General features: G+C 44.2%; 1 protein-coding gene across 1 annotated transcript in view; it reads right to left on the bottom strand.

Annotated features, from left to right (window-relative positions):
* The window catches only part of clcn7 (chloride channel 7), a 92,123-nt gene extending 84,325 nt beyond the window's left edge, over nucleotides 1–7,798 (bottom strand). Inside the window, exon 1 of the mRNA XM_072481293.1 lies at nucleotides 7,639–7,798. Coding sequence (XP_072337394.1) covers nucleotides 7,639–7,761 — 123 coding nt within the window. The 5' untranslated portion in view covers nucleotides 7,762–7,798. The remainder of the gene's footprint in view (nucleotides 1–7,638) is intronic.
* Nucleotides 7,799–13,440: the final 5,642 nt, after the last annotated feature.

Genomic DNA, 13,440 nt, shown 5'->3' with positions numbered 1-13,440 from the left:
ATTGATGTGTGAATGGGCATGCCCCAGCTTTTTCTGGTGTGTTTATTGGGTATCTAGTGGTTTTGTGCCTTAAGTCTCTTCATGGAGGAGGAGCAAGGCAACCCCAACAAGGTCCTGATTCCCATTTAACTAACACAGGTGGGTCGGAAGTTGCAATACAATTTACTCTTCAATAATAATGGTACGGAGTGCCTCACTGTTATTCCAACTGCAGAACCCAGGCAATTAACCAATTGGGAGTCATTGTGACAGATGCCGAATAATATGGAAATCCACGCAAGACAAATCGGAATAAGTTTTTAATGAATGTTCGGAGAAATCGAGAGAGGATGAATCGGAGGGGGTGGAGGAAAGCTGTATCAAATGTAGTGGTGCACCTACTGCTCGGCCAGCCAAAATGAACTTAATTAGTACAACCAGCAGACACTTCTCGCAATCAAGCAGTAGTTTTCTTAGCAATTTCCTCTTCAAGCAAAGCTGAGATGTACATCTCCTCAGGCACTTAGCTACACAGTAGATTTGTGAGTAATCTGTTCTTCAAATGAACATTTAATTTTTGAAACATATGTTTACATTTCAATAACAATACCCCCCCCCCCCCAAAGTCCTTCAAAAAGCTAGGTCAGGGTACAGTTAAAATCCCTATTCAGGTTCCTCAATACATTCTGTACCTGGAACTTTGTGAAAGGAGAAGGGAAAGGATCTAGAGTGGTTCTTAACCAGTATGCCGCAGCACACTAGTGTTGCTGTGAAAACAGTCCAAGTGTGCTGTGAAATATTTTATGAAGTTAATGAAAATCAATGTAAAACAAACATATTGTTTCATCTTAAACAATATTCAATCCAACCAAAATTACAATTCATTACAATTCATAAAACCCGTGAAAATTAATCAATTATTTTAAAAGTGAGTTATCGGTCTTTCAAGTCTAAAACGCGGACATTCTAAACACAGGTGGCCAAAGGCTGAAATTGAGATGACATGATGGTTTTTACTAGTCACCATAGAAACCAAGTAACTGTGGCTGTGGGCGTTTTTGGTAAGACAAGACGAAACAAGATGGCAGATGCAACGAAATTGACCATATCCACATTTCTTTGACAGACCTATTTTATACCTCCTGATTTAAAAGAAATGGATAAGTTTGATTCCACACTTATTCAATCATTGATGAATCATCTGAATCCCAAGAAAAAAAGGAAGTAATGTTCAGAGACAGTGTATTAGAGCTCGCTAGCCTTTGGATTTTCATGGACAAGAGATGCTGCTTGCCCCTTATCTGAATGTCTCATCTGCAGAGAGAAGTTGGCAAACAGATTTAGGGCTATAATAGAGGCACGGAACAGATTTTGTGTTCGCTGTCGAAGACGGTGTATTCTGTGACAGATTTGAAATATGAACGCATTTGAACCATATTTAGCTTGTTGTATACACTATTTTGTAAACCTCTCTCATAAGACTGTAATCATAACAAATGTGACGTTTATGAGGAATCGATTCAGCTGAATAAAAAGTGGGTACACTATGGAATCTTTTGTCTTACAGAAGTGTGCCATGTTACTGAAAAGGTTGGGAACCACTGATCTAGACTGCAAATAACCTCTGGTTCAATTCAAATCCACCACTAGGATGTTCTGGCCATTTTTAGAAAATAAAAGCAGAAGGAGTCTCATGTAAGCAGTTTGAGTCTTACTTTTCTTTAACATATTCTGATAGCTTTGGCCACAGATTTTTACATTTCCTCAAAATTCCAAATGCATGTGACCTTAGTGGCAATGGTTTCAACGGTAAATGGACAGAAATATCAGCTTGCTCATAATTCTCTGGTCGTTGCGATTAATCTTTCTGCCGGCGGCAAATGTAGGATTTCTATGGATTTATAGTCTCCACCACAGAGATTGTATCTCTCATTTCAGGCCGATGACCTCTCATCAGACCTTGTCTGATGAAAAGTCATCAACCTGGATTGTTAACTCTGTTTCTCTCCACAGATACTGACTGACCTGCTGAGTATTTCCAGCATTTTGTGTATTTTATTAACTTTTTACAAGATTTCTACAGCAATACAAGTGGAAAAAAGGCTCACGCCCCATGAATTGATTTTGCAGATTGTTGGCTGGTGGGTGTGGGAGAGGGGTGCAGCCTTTGACAGAGCAGAGGATGGCAGATCTCAACCAGTCTGTATGTGCGCTAAATACTGAGGTTCTGGCTGGATTCAGAGCATTAGTGATGATGAACATTTACAGTTTTCTGCCAAACAAAATCCAGCTTATTTGTTGTTAACTGAAACAATTCTTCCCCACATGAACACCTGGACTATTGGGAGATATAGATGGAAGTAGGTCCAGTATTTATATTCTTCCCCCTCACATTAGCAGCGCTGGTACTCCAACCTCAGAAGAACAAAAGATAAATGACTCGCCATACTAACTGAACCAATAACAGTTCAGTGGAATGGAAAACACGGTGTGCTCATGTTAAATTTCATAGCATCTTCAAATGTTTTACCGTGCCACTCTTACGGAGGCAGTTCCAGGACTTTGACCTAGCGACTGTTGCTTCACAGCGCCAGGGACCCGGGTTCGATTCCCGGCTTAGGTCACTGTCTGTGCGGAGTCTGCACGTTCTCTCCGTGTCTGCATGGGTTTCCTCTGGATGCTCCAGCTTCCTTCCATAAGTCCCGAAAGATGACCTTGTTAGGTGAATCGGGCATTCTGAATTCTACCTCAGTGGACCCAAACAGGCGCCATAGTGTGGCGACCAGGGGATTTTCACAGCAACTTCATTGCAGTGTTAATGTAAGCCTACTTGTGACACTAATAAAGATTATGATATATTTCCAAGTCAGGATGGTGAATGACTCGGAGGAAAACTTCCAGATGGTGGGGTTCCCAGGTATGTGCTGCCCTCATCCTTCTGGATGGTAATTGTCGTTGGTTTGGAAGGTGCTGCCTAAGCTGCCTTGGTGAGTACCTGGAGCGTATCGTGTAGATGGTACCCGCAGCTGCTCCTGTGCATCAATGATGGAGGGAGTGAATGTTTGTGGAAGGGGTGCCAATCAAATGGGTTTTGTCCAGGATGGTGTCAAGCTTCTTGAATGTTGCTGGAGCTTGATTCATCTAGACAAGTGGGAGTATTCCACCACACCCATGATTTGTGCCTTTTAGGTGGTGGATATGCTTTGGGGAGTCAAGAGGTGATGTACTCGCCGCAGGATTCTTAGCCTCTGACCTACTCTATTAGCCACAGTATTTATATGGCTAGTCCAGTTCAGTTTCTGGTCAGTGGTAACCGCCAGGATGTTGATAGTGGGGGATTCAGTGATGGTAATGCCATTGAATGTCAAGGGGCAATGGTTTGTTTCTCTATAATTGGGAGATGGTCATTGCCTGGCACTTGTGTGGTGTGAACGTTACTTGCCACTTGTCAGCCCAAGCCGGGATATCGTCCAGGTCTTGCTCCATTTGCACGTTGACTGCTTCAGTATCTGAGGAGTCGCAAATAAGACCATAAGACATAGGAGCGGAAGTAAGGCCATTCGGCCCATCGAGTCCACTCCACCATTCAATCATGGCTGATTTCAACTCCATTTACCCGCTCTCTCTCCATAGCCCTTAATTCCTCGTGAAATCAAGAATTTATCAACTTCTGTCTTAAAGACACTCAATGTCCTGGCCTCCACCGCCCTCTGTGGCAATGAATTCCACAGACCCACCACTCTCTGGCTGAAGAAATTTCTCCTCATCTCTGTTCTAAAGTTACTCCCTTTTATTCCAAGGCTGTGCCCCCGGGTCCTAGTCTCCCCTGCTAATGGAAACAACTTCCCTACGTCCACCCTATCTAAGCCATTCATTATCTTGTAAGTTTCTATTAGATCTCCCCTCAACCTCCTAAACTCCAATGAATATAATCCCAGGATCCTCAGACGTTCATCGTATGTTAGGCCTACCATTCCTGGGATCATCCGTGTGAATCTCCGCTGGACCCGCTCCAGTGCCAATATGTCCTTCCTGAGGTGTCGGGCCGAAAATTGCTCACAGTATTCTAAATGGGGCCTAACTAATGCTTTATAAAGCTTCAGAAGTACATCCCTGCTTTTATATTCCAAGCCTCTTGAGATGAATGACAACATTGCATTTGCTTTCTTAATTACGCACTCAACCTGCAAGTTTACCTTTAGACAATCCTGGACTAGGACTCCCAAGTCCCTTTGCACTTCAGCATTATGAATTTTGTCACCGTTTAGAAAATAGTCCATGCCTCTATTCTTTTTTCCAAAGTGCAAGACCTCGCACTTGCCCACGTTGAATTTCATCAGCCATTTCTTGGACCACTCTCCTAAACTGTCTAAATCTTTCTGCAGCCTCCCCACCTCCTCCATACTACCTGCCCCTCCACCTATCTTTGTATCATCGGCAAACTTAGCCAGAATGCCACCAGTCCCCTCATCTAGATCGTTAATATATAAAGAGAACAGCTGTGGCCCCAACACTGAACCCTGCGGGACACCACTCGTCACCGGTTGCCATTCCGAAAAAGAACTCTCTGCCTTCTGCCTGACAGCCAATCGTCAATCCATGTTAATACCTTGCCTCGAATACCATGGGCCCTTATTTTACTCAGCAGTCTCCCGTGAGGCACCTTATCAAAGGCCTTTTGGAAGTCAAGATAGATAACATCCATTGGCTCTTCTTGGTCTAACCTATTTGTTATCTCTTCAAAGAACTCTAACAGGTTTGTCAGGCATGACCTCCCCTTACTAAATCCATGCTGACTTGTCCTAATCCGACCCTGCACTTCCAAGAATTTAGAAATCTCATCCTTAACAATGGATTCTAAATCTTGCCAACAACCGAGGTTAGGCTAATTGGCCTATAATTTTCCATCTTTTTCCTTGTTCCCTTTTTGAACAGGGGGGTTACAACAGCGATTTTCCAATCCTCTGGGACTTTCCCTGACTCCAGTGACTTTTGAAAGATCATAACTAACGCCTCCACTATTTCTTCAGCTATCTCCTTTAGAACTCTAGGATGTAGCCCATCTGGGCCCGGAGATTTATCAATTTTTAGACCTCTTAGTTTCTCTAGCACTTTCTCCTTTGTGATGGCTGCCATATTCAACTCTGCCCCCTGACTCTCCGGAATTGTTGGGATATTACTCATGTCTTCTACTGTGAAGACTGTCGCAAAGTACTTATTTAGTTCCTCAGCTATTTCCTTGTCTCCCATCACTAGATTACCAGCGTCATTTTGGAGCGGCCCAATGTCAACTTTTGCCTCCCGTTTGTTTTTAATGTATTTAAAGAAACTTTTACTATCATTCCTAATGTTACTGGCTAGCCTACCTTCATATTTGATCCTCTCTTTCCTTATTTCTCTCTTAGATATCCTCGGTTTGCTTTTGTAGCCTTCCCAATCTTCTGACTTCCCACTACTCTTTGCCACATTATAGGCTTTCTCTTTTGCTTTGATGCATTCCCTAACTTCCTTTGTCAGCCATGGCTGCCTAATCCCCCCTCTGATAACCTTTCTTTTCTTTGGGATGAACCTCTGTACTGTGTCCTCAATTACTCCCAGAAACTCCTGCCATTGCTGTTCTACTGTCTTTCCCACTAGGCTCTGCTCCCAATCGATTTTCGTCAGTTCCTCCCTCATGCCCCTGTAGTTACCTTTATTTAACTGTAACACCTTTACATCTGATTCTACCTTCTTTCTTTCAAATTGGAGATTGAATTCTACCATATTATGATCACTGCCTCCTAAGTGCTCCCTTACTTTAAGATCTTTAATCAAGTCTGGCTCATTACATAACACTAAGTCCAGATGCTGAATATTGTGCAACATTTCCACATCTGACCTTATGATGGAAGGAAGATTATTGGTGAAGCAGCTGAAGGTGGTTGGAGCTAGGACAGTGTTCTGAGGAACTCCTGCATTTGATATACACTTTGAGGCAAAGATCTGTGCAAAAACTATCTAAAGTCATTCAGCAAGTGGAGTTTGATGCACTCTCCTGTTCCTATCATGCAGAGGTCAGCTGCATTCGGCATTCACATTAAACAAATCTTGTTGACATCTAGATAGGAATCCAAAGTCTGCTTGATCGCATTCACTTCACATTGTTAGCAATGTTATCCAGAGTTACTTAGCAGTTCAAAAGGGCTTCCGGGATCTTCCTTGAACCTTGGGTCCACACACCCTTACCCTTAAGTCCTACTGTCAGCACTCTTTCAGCTAAAATGTATTTTGTGATCCAACTACTGAACGAGTGCTGACAATAGGACTCAAGGGTAATTACTCAGACTGACAAAAGGTGGGGAAGTAGTGTTTCACAGGGATCAGTGCTTGGACAACTGTAGTTCACGATTTACATAAGAATTTAGACTTGCAATTTCGAATCACAGGTACAATTTTTAAAACTTAGTGAACACCAAATTTGGGATCCAGTTACTATTGGTATCAAAGAGCCAGTGCAGGCACGCCAAACCACACAGTTCATAAACTAAAGTTCAATTGCAACAGTGGCATTTACAATTCCGCATCAAATATTGCCATCGGCCCCAGAATCTAGAATTTGTTTAAATGTTCTTCCTTCTGCGAACGAAAGACACTTCAACCGTACCAATCTGAAGCAGTCCAGATGTAACAACACCTAAAGCTGCCAACAAGTTGACACCTATTGACATGCAGGTCTTTTTGGGATGGCTTTGGTTTGCAGTGTTACTGAAGAATTTTAAATTTAACGTTGTTAATCGCGTTTGTGAAAGCAAGTGGACACAGGGCTGCCCTGGGCAAGTTGTGTGTGTAAATGTTCTGAACACTGACTTGAGGCTTCCAATACCAACACGTCCACAACATCCATATAATGGTTTATGTTATACAAGAGCAAGACAATCAAACTTTTCAAGATGATTTCAGAGTTGGAATCTGAGCACAAATTTAAGTTCCATTCACAGTTATCACATCATATAATATAATCTAAATTTAAAAATAAAATGATATGTTACAAATAATCATCACTCAGAACATATGTCGGAGGTCGGTTCGCTCAGTTTGCTGGTTCATGACAGAGTGAGGCCAACAATACAGGTTCAATTCCCACACGGGTTGAAGTTATCCATGTCTTCTGAACCTTGCCCCTCGCCTAAACTGCGGTGAGCCTCAGGTTAAATCCCCCAATCTCTCTCTCAAAAAGATTAAGAGAGCAGCATCCTATGGTCCTCTGGGACTGTGAGGACTTTCATTTCAATATAACACGATTATGAAATGCTGAAAAGAACCTGAAGCGACTTTATAGTTTGGAGCATCAACTGAATGATTAAACAAAAATGAAATCCACTAACTAACACAACAAAACCAACTTTCCCCCATCGCAGTTTCAGACCCATCACCGAAATCCTCCTCTTGTTTTTGTCAGTGATCGGCTGGTTAAAGAGGACAGAAGGAAGGGGAGCTTTAAACGCAAGCTGATCGGGCGCTCAGGGTGAGCAACCTTTGTGTTATGTGTTTTCACTGCAAACAGCAGAGCGATTGAGCCTTTAAGTGCCGGCGGTTGCCTAAACACCAGCCAGTTGGAGAGAAGGAGCGCCGTGTGTATCGGGTGTAAACACTGAGAGCGGCCCAGGGGCCGGCGCTTACCTGCCGGGGCAGCGCCGGGCTCTGGGAGGCGCTGGGAGAGCCGTTCAGTAACGGGGTTTGCTCTCCGGGCCGGACCTCGCCATCCTTACTGGACCAGGAAACTTTGTTGGCCACGTTCGCCATCTTGCCGTCCCCGGCCGCTACGCTGCCAAGAGACTGGGTCCTGTAACCCCTCCCTCCCCCCCGGCTACGGCGAGTCCGCAGCTTCAGCGCGCCCCCGCCCTTTGCATTTCCCTCTCTGTAAGTCGAAACCGCTTCCCTGTCCTCCCGCGCATCATCGCTCAGCCTCCCTCGCCCCGGCTGGTCCGAGCACTGGTGAGATGCTCCGGCAGCCACTCTTAGATTGATTTGATTTATTGTCACGTGTACCGAGGTACAGTGAAAAGTATTCTGCCTACAGTCCAGACCATGGTTCCTCCATACATGAAAAACACAGAACATATGACAAATACGCTATGTAAATATAATAATAATCTTTATTGTCACAAGGCATACTTGAACATGGCAATGATGTTTCTGTGAAAAGCCCCTAGTCACCACTTTCCGGTGCCTGTTCAGGTACAGAGAGGGAGAATTCAGAATGTCCAAATTACCTAACAGCACGTCTTTCGGGGCTTGTGGCAGGAAACCGGAGCACCCAGAGGAAACCCACGCAGACACCGAGAGAACGTGGAGACTCTGCACAGACAGTGACCCAAACCGGGAATTGAACCTGGGACCCTGGCGCTGTGAAGCAACAGCGCTAACCATTGTGCTACCATGCTGCCCGGGTGATAACGGGTGAATCATACGGAGTGTAGTGCGACACAGTAAAGAAGATGTGTGACGAGATCAGTTCAGTCCATAAGAGGGTCATTCTGGAGTCTGGTAACAGTGGAGAAGAAGCTATTTTTGAATCTGTTAGTGCGTATTCTCAGCCTTTTGTACCTCCTGCCCTATGGAAGAGAGAATAACCCAAGTGGGAGGGGTCTTTGATTATGCTGCTCACTTTCCCAAGGCAGCGGGAGGTGTGGACAGAGTCAATGGATGGAAGGCGGGTTTGCGTGATGGACTGTATTCACGACTCTTTGGTTTCTTATGTCTTGGGCCGAGCAGTTGCCATACCAACCTGTGATGCAGCCATATAGGATGCTTTCCATGGTGCATTTGTAAAAATTGGTAAGAGTCAATGTTGACAATGTCAACCATCTCCACCTCGGCACCATTGATGCAGACAGGGGTGTGTAACACTTCACTTCCTTAAGTCAGTGACCAACTCCTTAGTTTTGCTGACACTGAGGGAGATATTTTTGCCATTGCACCATGCCGCTCGGTTCTCTATCTGCCTCCTGTACTCTGACTCATCGTTTGAGATCCAACCCACAACAGTCGTGTCATCAGCAAACTTGTAGATGAAGTTGGAGCCACATTTTGCCACACAGTTGTGTGTGTATAAGGAGAATAGTAGGGAGCTAAGTATGCAGCCTTGCAGGGCCCTGGCATTGAGGACTATCGTGGAGGAGGTATCCTTATTTATCCTTACTGATTGTGGTCTATGGGTCAGAAAGTCAAGGATCCAGTTGCAGAGGAAGGAGCCAAGTCCTAGGTTTTGGAGTTTGGATATGAGCTTGGCTGGGATTATGGTGTTGAAGGCGGAGATGTAGTCAATGAATAGGATTCTGACATAGGAGTCTTGTCGAGATGCTCCAGGGATGAGTGTAGGGCCAGGGAGATAGCATCTGCTGTGGAGCTGTTGTGGCGGTCTGCAAATTGCAGTGGATCAAGAAGTCTGGAAGTATGAGTTGATGTGTCTCATGACCAACCTCCCGAAGCACTTCATAATTAGAGATGTCAAGGCCATTGGATGGTAGTCTTGAGGCATGTTGCCTGGTTCTTCTTTGGCACAGGTATGATAGTGGTCTTCTTGAAGCAGGTGGGAACCTGGGAATGGAGTTGGGAGAGGTCAAAAATATCTATGCGCACACCCGCCAGTTGGTCCGCGCCAGATCTGAGTGCATAACCAGGGACTCCATCAGGACCTGTTGCTTTCCGTGGGTTCACTTTCAAGAAGGCCAGTCTGACTTCTGAGACTGTGACGGTAGATATGGGTATGACCCAGGCTGTTGGGGAAGTTGACAACGGCTTGTTATCTTCCTGCTTGAAACGAGCATAGAATGCATTGAGTTCATCAGGGAGGGCTGCTCGCTTGCCATAGATTCTACTCGGCTTCGCTTTGTAGCAAATTATATTGTTTAAGCCTTGCCACAACCGACAAACGTCCGTGTCATTAGTCTGTGACTCTAGCTTCGTCTGGTATTGTCTCCTGGCATCCCTAATGGCTTTGTGGAGGTTGTATCTAGATTTTTTGTCTCGGTCAGGATCGCCTGTCTTGAACGCCTCAGACCTGGACTTCAGTAGGGAGGGGATCTCCCGATTAAACCATGGTTTCCGGTTGGGGAACGCACATACTACCTTCTTTAGCATGCAATCTTCGACACACTTACTGATGACGTCTGTGAGGATGGTGGCATACTTGTCGAGGTTGGCCACTCAGTTCTTGAATATGGAGCAGTCCACTGACTCCAAGCAGTTGCGTAGGAGTTCATCTGTTGCCTTCGACCAGCATAGCACAGCCTTTTTGGTATTACGACAGAGAGCTTGGCTTTCACTGTGCAGGAAAGAAAGCTAATACTCGACACACACATTTCTCTCGGCAAACTTGACACACGTTGCACTTAATGGATCAACATCTGCCAGAAGCAAAATTCGAACCAGGGAGCTGCAGGGTTGCTAAGCGGAAGCGTTAACCAGTACTCCAGGCAGGAACACTTCACGACCTTCTTAACCGGATTCTCCTGCTGAAGCTTCTGCTTATATGCTGGGGGAAGGAACACCGTCTTGTGGTCCGATTTTCCGAAGTGCGATCGGGGGATGAATCGGTAGGCACCATTTATGTTTGTGCTGTAGCCCCTGGTGGGGCAGAAGATGTGTTGGTGTAATTTAGGCAAGACACTCTTGAGGTTGACCTGGCTGAAGTCCCCGGCCACAATGAACAAGGCCTCCGGGAATTCTGTTTCACAGTTATTTATAGTGGTGTACAATTCACCAAGGACCTCCTTCACTTCTGCCTGGGGTAGGATGGACCACTGTGACGATAGCAGAAATTAACTCCCGTGGAAGGTAGTACGGGATGCACTTCACAGTCAGGTATTCCAGGTCCGGGGGGCAGTAGTTCACCAGCATCAGTATGTCTGAGCTCGAGGAGGAGTTGATGAGGAGGCAAACCACTCCACCCTTCACCTTGCCCAATGATGCCGTGCGGTCCATCCGGTGTATTGAGAAGCCTTTAGGCTGTAAGGCACAGTCCAGTGAGGAGGAGTGAGCCATGTCTCTGTAAAACAGAACACTCAGCAGTCTCTCACTTCCCTCTGAAAGATAAGTCTAGTTTAAGCTTGTCCAGCTTGTTTTCGATTGCTTTAACGTTTGCCAGGAATATGCTGGGGAGCGGAGTCTTGTAATCGCGTTGTTTTAGACTCACCTGCAGACCGGCATGTTTCCCTCCTTTCCTAGGTCGGTGGCTGCTTCTGGATGGTCCCAGGATCCAATGGGAGAAGTCTGACTTTGTGGAAGGTAAGTGGTTGCGTCTGGAGGGGTCCTGGGCTCTGGTCACGGTTTTGGGATCATCGGGGGGGGGGGGGGGGGGGGGGGGCAGGGGGGGGGGGCATGTCCCCGATCCAATTGGGCCCCGGGGTTCCGTGAGGACGGGTCTAGCTTTCTGCATGTTCGGATCCTCGTGTGGGGTTTGCACTGTTTTGGGTGGTGTTTAGGCCGGGTTTGGGTGTCTGGTAGGGTCTTCCTGTTGCCCACCCAATTTCTGCTATGCCCAGTTCTTCTAACTTACTCCCCATCCATTGGCAACCTGCAACATATTCTTCTACAAGCAATGCTTGTAAAACGTTGAGCTAGAATTACATTCACAGTTGACGTAACTTTTAATAACAATTTAGGCACTGATTTCTAGTTTCTGTACAATCTTAAGCCTGAAAATATGACACTCCTACATCAGTAATAAAACAATATTTGATTTAATCCCTTTGAATCAGTGATTCTGAATTTGTATTGTACTATGCATTGAAAAGCATTAATTGTATCTTCTATAACGCCTTGAATAATATGGTAAACAATGCTCTCAGCCTTAGCAAATATTTTAACAACTGACACCCAATGAGGAGAATCTGACTATCTTTTCTCAGCCCCTGATTTTGGGAATATTGCTTGATTATCTTCATGTCATGTTAGTTAAGTTGTGTTCCTGATGTGACAGCATCTATCATTGATTTCCAAAAGAAAACTTTTACATGCTTAGTTCCAAGGTGAGTGTTGGAAGTCTCCCATACTACGGTGGGGTTATTTTTTCAATCCCTTGTCAAGAAAAAACAGACAAACTGAAGAAGGGGGGAGCTATACCTTATCAGTAATTATAATAGTCTAAAATGCACCGCAATTTAGAACTTTACCAGAAACTCAAACATACATTATTTTACAACACACTGGTTGTTATTGAATGATATAATTATACATAAACGTAAATGTGAAATAGTTATCACATGAAAGTGGTCTTAATACTTTGCAGTATCATGTGGTCTGATCATTCATTCCTCCCGAAACAAAGTGTTCCTTTTTCCCTTAGTGGTTGTATAACAAATCTTTATTGACCCCATTGCTGAGTCATGTATGAGTACAAACCTCTTATTGTTTAACCATGTGACTAAACATCCAAATATACCCAAATCCAGACAAATATATGTCAGGAATGTGGAAAGTTAACAAGATTAAGTGAACTTGGGAAGAAAAGAAAATAACAGAAAAGTAACAACATTAGCAGGCACCGAGAAGAATAATGAGATGTGATTTTCCCAGTAACAAGATCAGCAGACATATAGGGACATTGAGGTGTGAATAACCTTATAAAAAAACATTGTTAACCAGAGATCAGTGGGGCTATACAAATGTAACTTCTCAAGGCAAAGAATTTGAGTGAACGAGACAGCAGAATTCACAGAGGGGAGTATCAAAGCGATTGAACAGTATAACTGCTAGCACCCTCATTGGGAAACAGGCTAGTTCTCCATCGCACAACCATAGAGGCCAGTTCCATCTGTGATCCGAGCCACAAGCGCCTGATCCAGCTAACATTTAGAGCATTTAGAGCCACGGCAGAGCCACATTTAGAGCCATGGCAGATTGCAGACATCTTCCTCTAAAAATCGCAGTTTGTGCCTTCGTTGAATCAAGAAGAGAGAGACATTTTCCCAGACTTGGTCACCTAAGCGGGATTGTGTGGTAACTATTAACTGGATTTGACCTACAGAGTTACTAAAATTGGATGTTGCTTGGGAAAATGGTGTGTCAAGTGAGTTGAGGGAAACATGGGTATATTTTACGGACAAGCGGTAACTTCAGATAAAACAGTGTGTTTAGTTATTCATATACCTCAATAGTGTATATTAGTCTTTTGTCCTGTTTTTTCTTTTCTTTTACTTTAATAAATATTCCTTATTCATTGTTTACAAGAACAACTGGATTGGTTTCTCACTGGGTTGCATTTGCTTACTCACATTTTTCCAAATAAAAATACACCCACTAAGAACCAGTATTTCAAGTTATCCTTTGGGATTTTAAGACACTCTCACATGTAACATCAGCAGGGTTATTAACATGTATTATTATGAATGTTGCAATGCTATCTAATTTCATTTTTAAATGATCATGTAGATAATTGTGCTTATAGGAAATTCATTTTGCTGGGAGCAACATTATTGT

This window comes from Scyliorhinus torazame, chromosome 17 (assembly GCF_047496885.1).
Source record: "Scyliorhinus torazame isolate Kashiwa2021f chromosome 17, sScyTor2.1, whole genome shotgun sequence".
NCBI lineage: Eukaryota > Metazoa > Chordata > Chondrichthyes > Carcharhiniformes > Scyliorhinidae > Scyliorhinus > Scyliorhinus torazame.
The sequence above is the reverse complement of the archived record's forward strand: the minus strand, read 5'-3'. Positions and strand labels throughout refer to the sequence as shown.